Source organism: Hippocampus comes, unplaced genomic scaffold, assembly GCF_001891065.2.
Source record: "Hippocampus comes isolate QL1 unplaced genomic scaffold, H_comes_QL1_v1.1 scaffold104, whole genome shotgun sequence".
NCBI classification, from domain to species: Eukaryota; Metazoa; Chordata; class Actinopteri; order Syngnathiformes; family Syngnathidae; genus Hippocampus; species Hippocampus comes.
The window spans coordinates 3017510-3032236 of NW_017806072.1; the positions used below are offsets into that span (position 1 = coordinate 3017510).

General features: G+C 39.4%; 1 protein-coding gene across 1 annotated transcript in view; it reads right to left on the reverse strand.

Moving 5' to 3' along the window:
- b4galnt4a (beta-1,4-N-acetyl-galactosaminyl transferase 4a) overlaps positions 1-14727 on the reverse strand; it is a 153266-nt gene that overhangs the window by 56434 nt on the left and 82105 nt on the right. The window contains exon 3 of the mRNA XM_019894248.1: positions 2464-2562. Within this exon, the coding sequence (XP_019749807.1) occupies positions 2464-2562 (99 nt within the window). The remainder of the gene's footprint in view (positions 1-2463; positions 2563-14727) is intronic.

The following is a 14727-nucleotide window of genomic DNA, read 5'->3' on the forward strand; positions in this document are numbered from 1 at the left end:
AGCCTGATGGTTAAGTGATTGTTTACTTGATTAAAAAAAAAAAAAGTCTGTTACAACAATGCCCAATGTTTTTCTTTTAATCTTTATGAATTGTCAATGTCCAATATCATGACCCATTTTGCCAGAAGCAACAAAATTTCCAAATGTGTCTTATGTTGTGTGTTCATACACATGTACAGGTTCGCATTACTTCGAAATAGAATTGTCAAATATTAATGAATGACTTTTAGAATCTTGACATTTTGAAGTGCATGGTCCACATCCACGAGAAATAAAGTTTGAAAAAGTATTAGACTGCAGGTGACGACTGTTTAAATTGAGGTGTGTTATGAATATAAAGGCACTTGGTTGCAAATTGCAGCTGATTTATTTTAAATTCACCGCTCAGGTACAGCAGGCTTGAGTGTGGGCATGGCCAACACAAATGATGCAGGAGGCAACCATTTTTCATCAGTGCTACATTTCTTTTTACTCTGAGAGTGGGCATGAGCCAGATGCGGCCCATGGCCCACCAGTTGCAGATCCCTGCTCAAGTGTCTCCTTCCTTTGTCGGAGTCCTTGGCATGCCTGTGGATTTGACATTCATCTCCAGTGGATGAGTTCTACACTTGGCGAGATAAATTAAGGCCAAAACATAGGTCATCAATATGCTTTCTAAAACAAAATCTATACACATGTGCGCGGACGTCACTTGACGTTAGCATCTGTGTCGAAATGGCTCATTTGGTAAAAACTGTGTAAGTGCGTACGTGTGCTTGTGGCTTGGAGGAATGCCTCTGCAGACCTGTGCGACCTCTGTCAAACTGTGACAGCTGGCATATGGTCCCGCTCTACCTCCACGAGACACAGAGTACGCCTCTGACAGCGTCATCTTGGTGGCCCCTCGGACCTCTGCCATTTTGGCTGTGCACCAGGAAAACAAGTTAGTGTCAGGAATTAGGACATATAGTGAGCAGAGAAAATAGAGGAAGCTCTGCTGTGCTCCATACTGTGTGATGGAGTAAACACAAGAAAGAAAGGGAGATTGAGAAAGATGCATTGATGATTCCTTTGCAAAGTCCTCAGAGTTAATGCTGAGGAATGCTGTCACCAAGCTCCAATGGCAATAAACTACTGTACAATTTGTTCTCTTGAGCCATCTGGTATCAAATATAAGCAACACCCACAAATTGTATAAAAACACTATCTTAATAGCAATGCTAATTTCCATTTGCACTGTATGTTAGAATGCTGATCGAAAGCTCATGAAAATTGTAGTAAAGCTATGTTGAAAGTACTTTGATTGAACATGCATGACTACTGTAATCGTTTGACACAAGCACACTTTGTTCCTCATTTGGAGACTTGTTAGCCATCTTCCAAACTAAACACTTCATGTTTGAGGACAGCAGTATTGAGAGAAAACACAAACTGGCAACCTTAGGGAATAAACAAGAGGGAACAGCAAAAAGTAAAACAGAAGCAAAAACATTGCTTGAGCTGCACCTCCCCCGCCTAAAAATAAAAAAAATAAATTAATCAAATTAAAATTAAAAAAAAAAACATGCACAGCCAAAATAAGGTCCAGAATCACTTTCAGTTTAGTGGTTTGATTGTGTTTTTTCCATGGCCAGGTTGGAGCGCTTTCAACATGACGGATGGATGCACTGTCGCATTTTTGTCAATTATTTATATATATATATATATATATACATACACACACACACAGAGTGATCCCTCGCTCTAACGCGGTTCACTTTCCGCGGCTTCGCTGTATATACACACACACACACACACACATATATTTATATATTTGCTCCCCATTTTGCCTTGTTCCATATGTGAATGTGATTATTCAGTTTCTCCTGCCTTGTTGACAAGAAAGCTCAAAATGGAAACATCCCCTTTAGACACACTTACAGGCCATTTATTTTCTCATGAAGATTTCTTTTTTTAACCCCCCCAACTAAAATTTCTCTAAAAACACTGTGGTGATTCAGAGGGGAGAGTGCAGAGGAAGGTTAACATTGCACATAAAAACATACTTGATTAAAGCAGGATGAACCGGGTATAGATTTTTCCTTATCTACAGAAAAAGCCACCGCTCAGTAGCCCTGTCTGCCATCTTTTAATGGGTTTTGATGAAATTTCATTCCAGGCATGTACAGGTACATATTTCCTAAAAAAGAGCTCAGATGTGAATGATGAACTTTCTTTGTAACATGAAGCAAAGAAACATCGCATTTTCAGTTAAATCATATTTCACAAGAGGAAAATGTGTTCCAGAATACCAATGATATGCTTTCTAGTTAAGGTTTGGCTATTCAAGTTTTACTTGTTTGCACTGTGTGAGTCACCAATAATTGGGTGATGAGTCACAAATAGACAAAGCAACAGCACCTGTGTGTAAAAGATAGCAGGCCCTCACAACAAATACTCAAGGCTGATTGAGGATGCCCCCCCCCCCAAAAAAAAAGTAATTACCTCTGGTTTCCATGGCAATTTCTTATGCTGCTCAGAAAGAAACTTGCGGATGTGGGAGTGGCCTCTGCCGTTGGAAACTCCTGTAATCGGCTCGTCATCCTTGAAGAGAAGGAAATTCAACACACTTATTTCCCTCAAATTACAAGATAATTCATCCTAAAGAGACATTTATGCAAGGAAAACTTGAGTCTAAATCAGCGGTTTAATCCTGCCATCGACTCACATATCCATCTATGCACAGAGGCACAAAATCCATCCATCATCATGCATACTCTCAACAACAGAGATGAAGTACCATCATTAGCTTAAACCGCAGGCCTGTCTCATTGATGGGAGTGCTAGAAGCTTAAACTGTCCATTATACTCAGCTGAGGACATCACACATTCTCATGCTAAGGGTTATTTCCCTTCTTGAAACCTCTCGAACCGTCTTCAACATTCGTTCTTAATCCACCATTTGAGGGATTACGCTGCACCATTTTTAACTGAAAACGGACAAAAACTACGGTAGCCCAATTTAATCTCAAATCCACCACTTTTGGGTGATAAATTGATTTAGCACCTATAATTATCCATTCTGCGTAAAACATCCCTAAATAGGACTGTTGATAAACAAACAAAAATAGATCAAAGCCATACACTATGAATACGTCATTGACATCGCTCAAATTGGTCCCACTCGTCCAAAACACGTGACAATGAGTTGTCAAGTTTAAAAAGAATGTCAAAATATGTTTTTCAAAATTATATATTTATTTACATTTGAAAACAACCCAGAGAAAACATATTTCGCAGAAGGGTTAAAACATATTTCGAACAAAATTTGACACAATCACAAATATGAATACGGTTTAGCAACTCTCATTCGTTCTATCACACGTAAAATAAAACCGGTTGAGGACAAAGAAAGGACACAACAACAGGAACTAATTCATCTGTAAAATCCAAAAGTCAATTCTACAATTTGCAGCAATCGATATAACGATGCTAAATGAACAAACGATGGGGTGATGTGATGTCCTCTGTTTGGACTCAGTGAGAAGCCTTGCTGCAGTATTCTGAAGAAGCTAGAGGCAAGGGAGTAATGTTTTAATGAATTCCCGAGAGGAGAAGCTCGAAGTAATTTAATCCAGACAATATAAAGTAAGCATTTTCCAATGTCGGGTTTGATAATTGATGATTTTATTCCATTTACTACATTACTACCATCAGTTGCCAAGCAAAACAGTTTCACCTTATAATACATCTTTATTTATATAACGCTTTCATAAAAGCTGCGGCTGAACCAAAAGCGCTTTACAGATTATTTAACAATAAATAACAAATATAGTTGAAATTAAAGAGGGTGTTCCTCAAAATTGTTACTGATTTGCTTCTAGCAAAGGCATCCGGTGTTTTATGTTACAGAAAGTCCAAGCAGTATCTCAACAAAATTGAACTTCGACATAATTTGAGTCAAAATGTCTTTGCGCATCCTCCTGATTGCTGTGCTCAATGCTGATTAGAAAGAAAAAAATCAAAAAACAAACAGGGCAAAATGTATGAAACAATTACTTCTTTGGCATTTTGCGCCTAGCCACTAATAGCAATACTGTGCTTATGAATTTCTGCAATTTGCCCTGTCGTCTTTGTAACTTTACCCGTCGTTTGTTTTTGAAAGTGTGCTAAAAACATGATCCTGTAAACACTTTGTATGTATTGTATGTCCAAAAGCAAACCCAAACACATGTTTGAATTTATTTTTAAGGAGACCTCTAATGAAACCGAGAGGGTTGGCATCATTCCCATTCAGTCTTAAAACCGCCGCTTTTCTTCAAGGCCATAAACATGACAGATCCCCTCATCGCCACAATTTGGTACTAAAGTTGTTGCATTCCTCGCCTCGGCACCACTGTCGAGGCTTTTTAGTAGAGGGAGCATTATAATGAGAGCTTATCATGCACACTTACCACTCTCAGAATGCTCAGTGCTTCATATTTCTGAAGTGCAGCCAAACACTACTTGATTTCCCGTTGACACTAATTTGCTGATGGCAACTAGCCAGTCACGTTTCTGATGTACAATATTTGCATTTGTAGTTAATTGCATGCCATTACAAATAGGACATATGTACAGTAAATTATGATTCTTAACAGTTACTACAAACCTTACCAACCATACTTGGTCTTGGTTGAGAGTTGATCTTGCCGTGGTTATTGTATGTACATACAATAACCACGGCAAGATCATTTACTGTCATTTACAGGCATTCGAGTGGATGTTTGTGAGAATGACTCAGTTCTCCTTTTTGTGTAGGTTTAAGTATGCACGGACACTTGAAAAGTTAAAATAATGGCAGACTACAGTGCTGTCGCTGCATTAGCGCTTATAAGACTCCTCCGCTTTGTCAAATTCGTAACTTAGTATAAAGACAACATATTTCGAGGAGGACGAGTCGCTTGTGTACGTGTGCAAATGGTTTTGTTTCGCTAAGATTAGTAACTACTTCAGTCTCTACAGTTTTGTCAGACTTGTTTTGACAATGAAAAAAAACCGAACTTTTTCCAGAGTACTGTTGAGTCTTTTGAGAAGGACATCCTTCCCAAAGACTGCAATGTCTACACAAATGTGCTGTGCAACGCCACCACCCAAAGTCTCCATATGCTCTGAGGCATATTAAAGTTAACGCGGTCATGTGAAGGACAGGACGGACCAGTAGGGAGCAAAAAGTCCTCCGCAAAGAGGAGATAAAAGCCTGCTGTTCCTACGGTAGGACCAGGGGAGCAAATAAGTGGTGAAGCATCTTCCATTTAGCAGAGATTTTAAAAATGTGTGCCTCCCCTGTGACAAGTTTGAGGGGTTTTCAGCACCCTGCAACTGAGGGTATCTGTGGAGAAGGTGCCAGTTTTTGCAAAATATTTTTGGGAGCAGAAGAAGTGAGTCGACAGCTGTCAGATGCTGACTCTTTGATTACTTTTTTAACTTTCAAGGGAGCGAGATGAGGGAAGGCAGGGAAGCTAATGATGAAGAAGTGTGACAACAGACTTCCCTTCTGTCAGCTACCAGAGTAACTAAAAGAGTCCGACGCATGCCGTGAACAGTCACGTTCTGACCTCTATCGGCAAGGCACATGCAGAAAGCAGTGTGAAGGTAATTGCCTCACTGGGTAGGGAAATTAAAATGGAGGAGGAACTTTGAATTAACAATAATAATAGAAATATTGATGATGATCTAAAGCACATGTGTCAAACTCAAGGCCAGGGAGCCAAATCTGGCCCGCCACATCATTTTATGTGAGCCGCGAAAGCAAATCACGTCAACTTCCATGATGCTTCCTAATATCTGTTCCAAAATGTCATATGTAATAAATAACAGATATTGTCAGCATTTTCTTGTTTCCACATTACAGTAACATAAGTAGTTGAAGAAACAATTATTCTTGACTTCTTTTTACAGTTTCACAGTCATAACGGTCCTTCAAGGGAAACTGTAACTACAATGTGGCCGAGACAAAAATGAATTTGACAGCCTGATTGTAAAGCTTTCAAATGTGTTGATCGTGTCATATAGTCATCCTCAATCAGATGGCATCTGAATTTCATGAAAGAAACATTTAGAATGAAGCAATGTTATAGGTAACCAATTTTCTTTCTTCTCGTTTTCTACAATGTAGGACAGTATATGGGCAATCCAAACTGCAACCAGCCAAGTGCTGATAAGAGAATAGTATAATCATGAAATGTGGCCTTGACTGTTTATGGTATCTGGAAGCAACTGAGGCAAAACAGCGTGCACCCCTTGACTGCAACCAGCTGAGGCCCTGTGGACACTCTCAATGGATTTGTGGCTTGAGGAAAAACAGCATGACATCAGCCGAAGCTTACATTTGAATTCAGACCATGACACAGCCGTTCCATGGCAGTGTAATTCTGCTCAGTGCAACACTGGCATGGAAACAGAAGTTATGGACATTGTAAGAATAAATGCTCCATCGTTTGATTGTAACTCTAAATTAAGGTGAACAGTCAGTTCAACCTGGCTAGTGAAGTTATTTATTTGAAAATCATTATGCCATAAATGTAAATGTCCACTCGATACAATCACAAAGGCAACTAATAAATAGATGGGCAAACTAACTCCACAATGGCATGCCATTTTTTTCACATTTGCTAACATTTCAGCCTGAGCAAAGATCTGATTGTAGGCTACATGGTCATTATAAAACTGTCATAACGGCAAATCTAATAGCTCCCCAAGACTTATCACAATACTGTACATGGAGATTTGAAAATACTAAATTCACACTGACAAAATCCAGCACCTACTCTTAGAAGGATTAAAGAAAAAAAAAACATTAAATGTGATGACTTTTTGCAAAAGTTCCTGTGACATTGGTGAACCGGGATGCATGTGAGAGGACAATTGAGCTGACAGCTAATCAGCTTTCATTATCAGGCCAACCAGACTATGATGGCTGCAAAGCAGATAATATATGATTATCCTGGAAAAGTCATGATCTTGTCCATTCATTTTCCAAAAATGCTTGCTCAGCTCAATCGACCCGAAGTCTGCTTATCGATGCAACTACAAAGCCTCAGTTTAAGTTGTTGACCGACGTTGCGCCTTATTTTTGCCCTTATAACTGAATATCATCTACAACTATAAGACGGAGATTCTTTCGGTCTTGAAATTAGAAGCAGATCTAATTTGTCCTGGCACTGAGCCCAAGAACGGTATCATCGTGTGTCCGTGGTAATAAAAACTGATGTTAAGGAGCTTGTTAAACTGTCTCATGTTTTAAAAATTGCAAAACAGCAACCCAGGGGAAGACAAATCACGCGAGTGAAAGCAACTGTTTATGAAATCTTTATAACGCTATCAGCCAAATGACTTTCACTTAGAACATTACATGATTTAAAACAAAGTGAACTAGGGAACATTCAAGCTCACGACGTTTAATGCTACCAGTAGTTAAACATGATTGTTGCATGCATTGTCATGCACGATTCCAAATGAGTCCATGATTGATTTGCAGACTGACTTATCAATCCATTTCACCGCTGCACTGGGATTTAGCTGTTCCCTTCATGCATGTTCACACAGTGCAGACACACATCCACACTTGTGTCCTTGCTGATCAGAGCAAAACTAAAGAGCCAGTGTGTCCTAGAATATCAATGAGTCTGATGATTCTCCCTTATTAACACAAACAAACACAAGACTGCAGGGAGGGTTCGAGTCCAAGTGCTAGACCGAGGCAAAGTAGAGCTCAGATCTGCCCTCTACAAACAGTCGGGTTATTTGATTGACTTAATTTTTGGATTGTTTGTGTTGGGTCAAAATTCTGGGTTATTTCTCGGGGAAACTAACCAAATTGTGGGTTCAAATTAAACATGATATGCCTGTAATATTTTGGTTGGGTCAAAAATCAACCAATCCGATATGGCAGGCGGCCATGACAGCTATCGACACCCTGTTCAGCTGTCTACACGCTCAGCACTGTGTTGAAGTCGACACATTTGACATTTGGATTTCTTAATTAGTCACTGTTTTGGCAAGTACTTTTGACAATTTCATCTTTTGAAAACCGTCATGCTGCCTTGTAACTGAGTGTGTGTTGGACAGGTTAAGTGCGTGAATCATAAAAGAAAATCTCAAACACCTCGCAACGGTATTGCATTGTGAGCTTTTTTTCCCCCACCCCGTGTAGATTGGCAAATATATCTACTGCCTATTTCTCTATTTGTATTCATTTTCACACATATTTGAAAATCGTTTTCCTTTGAGACCCAGGTGGAAACTCATAAGCAGCAATTTACTGTGCATCCATTTTATATTTTGTCAGAACCTCGTGTCTCTGAATAGAATACTAAAGCAGGAGACTCTTGTGTTAAGTGCAGGTAAAATTTAGAAAAGTTAGTCTGCATAATTATACATCGCACACTTTACTTTGCACTTATTAATGTCTCTTTGCTGTTTGTAGTCCAATGCCGTTATACTTGGGTGCAGTTTTATTTTAAAAACGTGTGCTTATGAGAAAATCATGACCATATACAGTATAACTCAATGGCTACGGGTGAATTTAGTTGCTAACACGGTGAGTCAAATTAAATACGCAGTGGTTATTTTGCAATTTGCCACAAAGCGTTTTGCCATGCATCGCATGAGAACTACAAGTACAAATTCTGGTTGCTGAAAGTGATCCAGCTGGTGTTTATTCTTTCCCTCTCATCATTTAACACTTCTTGCCTAGGTAGTTGCATTCCTCTTTTGGAAAAAAAAAAAAGCCTAACGAGCAAGCAAAACACACGCAGAGTTAAATTGTAGAGTCAGACTTAGACGACCTCAGAGGTGTTGAAATTTAAAGCGTACACTGCAAAAAGATGTGCTGTCTCTTTGCTTTAAGATTTGATAGGCACACTATTGGACATGTCAGTGGAAGAGCATGATAGAAATGGAGCAGCTTCTAAGACATCAATGTCATGAAAACAGTCACAGAAACTGACAACGGAAAATGAACCAATAGACTGTGGGAGACAAGAAAGAAAGAAAGAATGAGCAAAATGAGACTTGGCAATACAGAGGACAAGTTGGACACAGCGCGCAGAACACTGAACAATCAGAGGCTGTTACAATCTTAACACCCACTTCAATTTTCTGGAAAAGAAAGGCTACTTTTGCCTAAACACTTTGCAGTTCAATATTGAACACAGCAAAAGTGCTTCTCATGTTCAGGAGCATTGATTTGCACCCACAACACCCCTTGACTATTGACACAAAATACTTGGAATGTTTCCAACCTCGGCTTCTCAACTGACAAGTGTGTTCATATTTTATAACACAAATAGGCTCTCTCTAATGCAGTCGAGAGTATCACTGCAAGGACAAGTAGTGCAACATTTCTCAAGTCACGTTTGCAAGTCTGTTGCTAGGCAGATTTCATAGGGCTTTAACATTAAAGCCCCATAGGGCAATGCAAAAGTTGGCATGTGCCAGTCGTGTCCAATGGGCTGGGTGACTGACAAAGGCTAGGAACTAAGGAAAATATTCCCCAAAAGTGCTTGCTTGTGAACATTCTCATTCATCCAGTCTATTTTTTAGGGCATTGAATGGATAGCAGCTGGACTGATCTTTTATGTAACGCCTGGAGAACTTAGGGAACGCTCTCATAGAGGGTTTAACCAGCCCTAAGAGCTGCTATCGGTTTTCATCCAGGCTAAGAAAGTACATGCGAGACAGCCTATAAATGAACTAAATGGACTACAATATTTTCCATCTTTTATTTGATTTTTCCCTGATCTGTTTATATTTCTATTCGATCGATATGGACCTCCTTTGTCTGCAATCAAGACTGAATTGAAAGTGAACTGAAATTTTTGTCTTGGAAGATGTTTCACTTCTCATCTGAGAAGGCTTCATCAGTTCATGCAACAAGGCTTGGGCAGCCTGAGTTGGTGTGCAAAACTATTCGTGCTCCATGTTGGTTGTGTAGATTTAAGGAGAAAAACATTTTAGATTCTGCAATGAATGAATGATTGCTCTGTATTAACTATGGGTAGAAAAAAACATTGAGTGAAGTATTTTGTCTTAGTGGTGCGTTCACTTTACATCTGTGCAGCCAGCATGGCTCAGTTCCCACTGAATGACAGTTTGAAGGCAAGTGTGAACGGTTGTTTGTCTCTATGAGTGACTGGAAATCAATCCAGGATGCTTGGTCTGATTTTTTGACCAAAGATCACAGCGTCAAACTTTGCACATACCGGAACTGGATCATTGATGTAACTATTCCAGAGTGTCGGCCCTGCCCCACTAAAATGACTATGGTTCAACATATCATCTAATAAGTAAAGGCTGCGAGACTCTGATCTTTTCATCACTTGACTTCCTACCACAATGAAGCCAGTGTAGTCACCCCTTGCATATACGAGCAGAGTGTGACTGAATTCGAATACTTCTTTAGACACACTTTAAATGGCAAAATAACACTGTTGCACATGGAAGAGAAACACTGAAATTTAACAGAGCGGGTGCCAACATGACCCCGATCACCTCAGGTAGCCATTAAGATTGTCCTGGCAAGCTTGGCTCAGCACTACAAATTACTGAGGTGAAATCAGAGCATCAGAGCCATGATCTAGCAATCAGCCGTTTTAATCTGCTTGGTATCAATACTGCTTGCAGAGCCACAATACATTCACACCCAAATTCCACTTTTCTTGAAGCAGTGTGTAAAAAAAAAAAAAAAAAAAAAAGATTTAGTTACAACTATTCAGTTGAATTCTGAGCCAAGAATAAAAAAAAATCAGTGCTTCTATTTTTGTTCGCTGCCTGCATTATTCATCCAAGGCATTACATGGCGGTCACTGAGACAACAGCAGAGTGGCTGAGTGAGGAAGAGAGGTAAAATGAAAAATGGAACATAAATAAGAAAAGACTGCCGCAGTCGATAATGGGTCTGATAGAGTCTGTGGCTTCAATTCATTGTTTGGAAGATTAACGGCAACTGCCAAGATGAAAGGAGAAGAAGGAACATAAGAAAAATAAGTTTTGTTTATTTGGGGTTTTTTTTGGTGGTTTTAGAAAAACACTATTTTCAAGGGAAAATAAAAAAAAAAGAAAGTGCGACAAGTGTTACAACCAAACACCACCACGAATTGCAGTAGTCTTGAGCTTTTTTTTCAAAACATTGCATAAAATCCCTGCGTAACCCCAAATTTGCATACAAAATACTGCCTTGTAAAAGTAAGAATCCAGTGACAACCTGGCTATTGCGTTACACTTCCATAACACCACAGCATTCAAGTTAGGGCCATTTAGGGACAAGTTAGTACCATTTGTCACTTTGATCTAAATAGGCAACTTGACTTCCCTAATAAAAAAAAACCTTAAGCACAAGAACAGGCAGACGCGTGTGCAGTGAACATTTCAGCGAAGAGGAATCATTTACAGTTTGAGATGGGACAAGCCACACAGTGGACTTTAAAAACCAATGCCAAGCCGGTTAATTTTCACGAGCAAGCGGAGGGAGATGAGCTTAATTGCCCGAGGGAGAATCTGTCCGTTCTATAAAACCTCCGCATTCGCCCAGCGCAGGTGGCGTCTTTTGCGGCGTTGGTCCATAATGTGAGTGCAGTCATTGAGACAGTGGACCAAACAGCACTCTGTTCATCGCAAGGAAAGGAGGACATACTGTATTAATTCCAACATTGTCCCGTATATATGTGTGTGTATGTGTGTGTGTGTGTGTGTGCACTCTGTTCATCGCAAGGAAAGGAGGACACACTGTATTAATTCCAGCATTGTCCCGTATATGTGTGTGTGTGTGTGTGTGTGTGTGTGTGTGTGTGTGTGTGTGTGTGTGTGTGTGTGTGTGTGTGTGTGTGCGTGCGTGTGTATATGTGCAGCTGATAAGCAACATGTCTGCTCTACTTTGTGGTCTACTTGATTTCCAAAATGTATTTTGTGTCATCAAAAGATCATCCGGAGTTGCATCTTTCGCATCAAAAGTAGAATCTCACTCAGTCGACTTTTTGCCGAGTATGAAACGATAGGGCTTCATTTTTTTCAGGACTAATGCTCATGATGTATTTCATTGGGCAAAACCATGTGTGTCACGAATCAGAGTAGCACACCAAAAGTAGAAAAAAACTAACAGTAACAGAACCATGACAAAAACAAACATGACAGAACAAAAAATGACTCGACAACGAGCAGTCATGCCAGGAGTCCTTTTAAAACAGACAACTAATGACACAACGACCAACGGGTGTGCAGCTGCAGGCGGAGCCCTAGAGCGCCACCTGATGGCCACAAACAGAACCATGACAGTGTGAGTATATCATTGTGCAGTCCAGTGTTTGCACTTTACACACAAGTGACAGTTACCTAGAAATGCATTTCATGAAAATGGCGGCCTATGTGTGTGTGTGTGTGTGTGTGTGTGTGTATATATATCTATCTATATATATCTATCTATATCTATATACATATATATATATATATATATATATATAGGGACCCAGGAAATTCTACACAGCCATGGTTCAAGGGGATGCAAGTACGTGACTCGTCCCCAGCGCTTGACAACACACGCTGCACGACTGTGCCTATGGATTTAGAAAATGGTGTCATAAAAGCCCCTGGAAGTGTAATGTGTAGATGGCCCAATACCGTTTTCCCATATTGACTTTTTAAAGCATGTCCTTGGCTTTCTCACAGCCTCTCCATTCAGGAAACCCTTACAAGCCACGTGCAAACAAACAAAACAGACAAACAAACAAACACACAGAAAACGGTCTGGAAATGTGAAGCCATTTAAAACCCTGGGAAGCAGCATCTTTCTTGCACCATAGGAAAGTAGTATAATAGTGTGGTTTGTCAGCCGATTCTAATTTGTACAAGTACTGGGGGTATTGCTCCATAAAAGTCAGCATATCCTTTCAAGAAATGTGCATTATTCCTGAGTAGATGGTCAGTTTTTCTCCAGGTACCTCTCTTTCTTGCAGCAGACTGAGTGATGATTAGGTGACACTTGAAAACCAAAAAGGTCCAAGATGAGTGACAGCTGTTGTGTTTGCTTGCTGCCCTCTGTCACACCCCATCACTAGTAATCAGCCTGGATTGAAAGCAGAAGCCTCACCCAGATGGCAAGCGGCTGCTGCTTATTTCGCTTTGTTTCGAAACCGCTCGTCCAGCAAACTGAGTCCTGCGCATTGTTATCCTGACTCTCCTGTTATCCTGTACTCCTGTATCCCTTTCAACTATCCCATCTCTCCTACTAATCCACCGTGTAAGCTCTACTTACGTTATGATTAAAGGCAACTTCAGCCTGTCTCTCTTCGAGTATGTTTGTCAGGCTGTGCCAAGACTCCTCTTTGAAAATTTAATTACTTTGTCAAAAGATTAAAATCTTGTATGGAGCTCTCTCTAATAGTTGATCCTAAAACGAGTGTTATGAAGGCAATGTGTTTTGCTTGCAACACTGCAAAAAACATCCTCTTAAATATCCATTTTGTTTTATTTACCTACAGAGAAAGTCCCCCCACCACCCAATTTGCATTTAAGCGCTACTTTCCAGTCAGAGTGAGTCTATCAGAACAAAGCTTAATGAAAATCTTGAGGAAATTACTGTATTTGTATGAAGTATCTTTGAAGTATAAATATTGTGTGTATACAACCAAAAAATTAATACTGGCTCTATTGATCATGATGTCATCAATCATCTCGCTGGTAGAAATTACCGGTAATAACTCCCACCATGTTGCCTAAAGCTTGTTTGTTGCAGAAACAGGATCATCACTGTTATTTAAATTAGATGTGCCAGATTTATTTTTTTTCTACCCTGCATTAGTCTAATCCCATTTCAAAGATCTCAGCGGCCTTGCCCTGAAACATTAAAATGATAAGTACCATAAGTACGCCATTTGCGAAGAACATTTTTAAAATTTTGTCCATAATTAATTTGATAGCCTCAGTATTTTTTATGTGCATCTAGGGAAACATAGCAGCCCTTTCAGTCGATGAAAAAAAATGTCAGTAAAAAAATATCCAAATCTATTGTTCCTACTTCTTGAATCAAGAAAACATTGAAAGTCAATTCTACAAGTGACTGTCTACCAACATATACCAATTGTATACTTATTGATCATAAGAGGAGAGGCAGTTATTAGTTTCTTTTAACATTAGAACGTATTTTTATTATTTATTTATTTATTTATTTATTTTCGGTAAACTCAAACAACCAAAACAATGAGTGAAAAAAATTCAAACAACTGAAGCTTGATTACAAACTACGGCCATGACAGCGAGGCATTCTTGAGACCCTCCCCGCTACAACACTGCATAAACATAAATTTGCCTTTGTTCCAAGGCTTGGTTCTTTTTGTAAATCATCTCCACATTCCAAGAAAACAACTTTTTAAGATGACCATGAACTACAGTATGTAGCAAGGAATTCGTTTTATGGACTTTTCTAACGCAATTGTGACACTCTGTTCGAGTCATTCTTCTCGACAATTATGAGCCTACTGCAGGGTGAAGGTCTTGCCAAGAGTTAAAAAAAAAAAAAAAAAAACACATCTTTCCAATCCTAAGTATTATATGCCCAGCCTATCTCCAATTCTTTCTGTTTAACTTTGATTTATTCTCTTATTTAGAAGGTTTTGTATCTGTGAGTAGAGAGGTTTTGTCACTTTTGACTTATTAAAGCATGTTACTCATTTTCTCAACATTGACATTATGAATGTTGAGCTTTATCCCCAGCAGTAATACATTTCACAATAAACG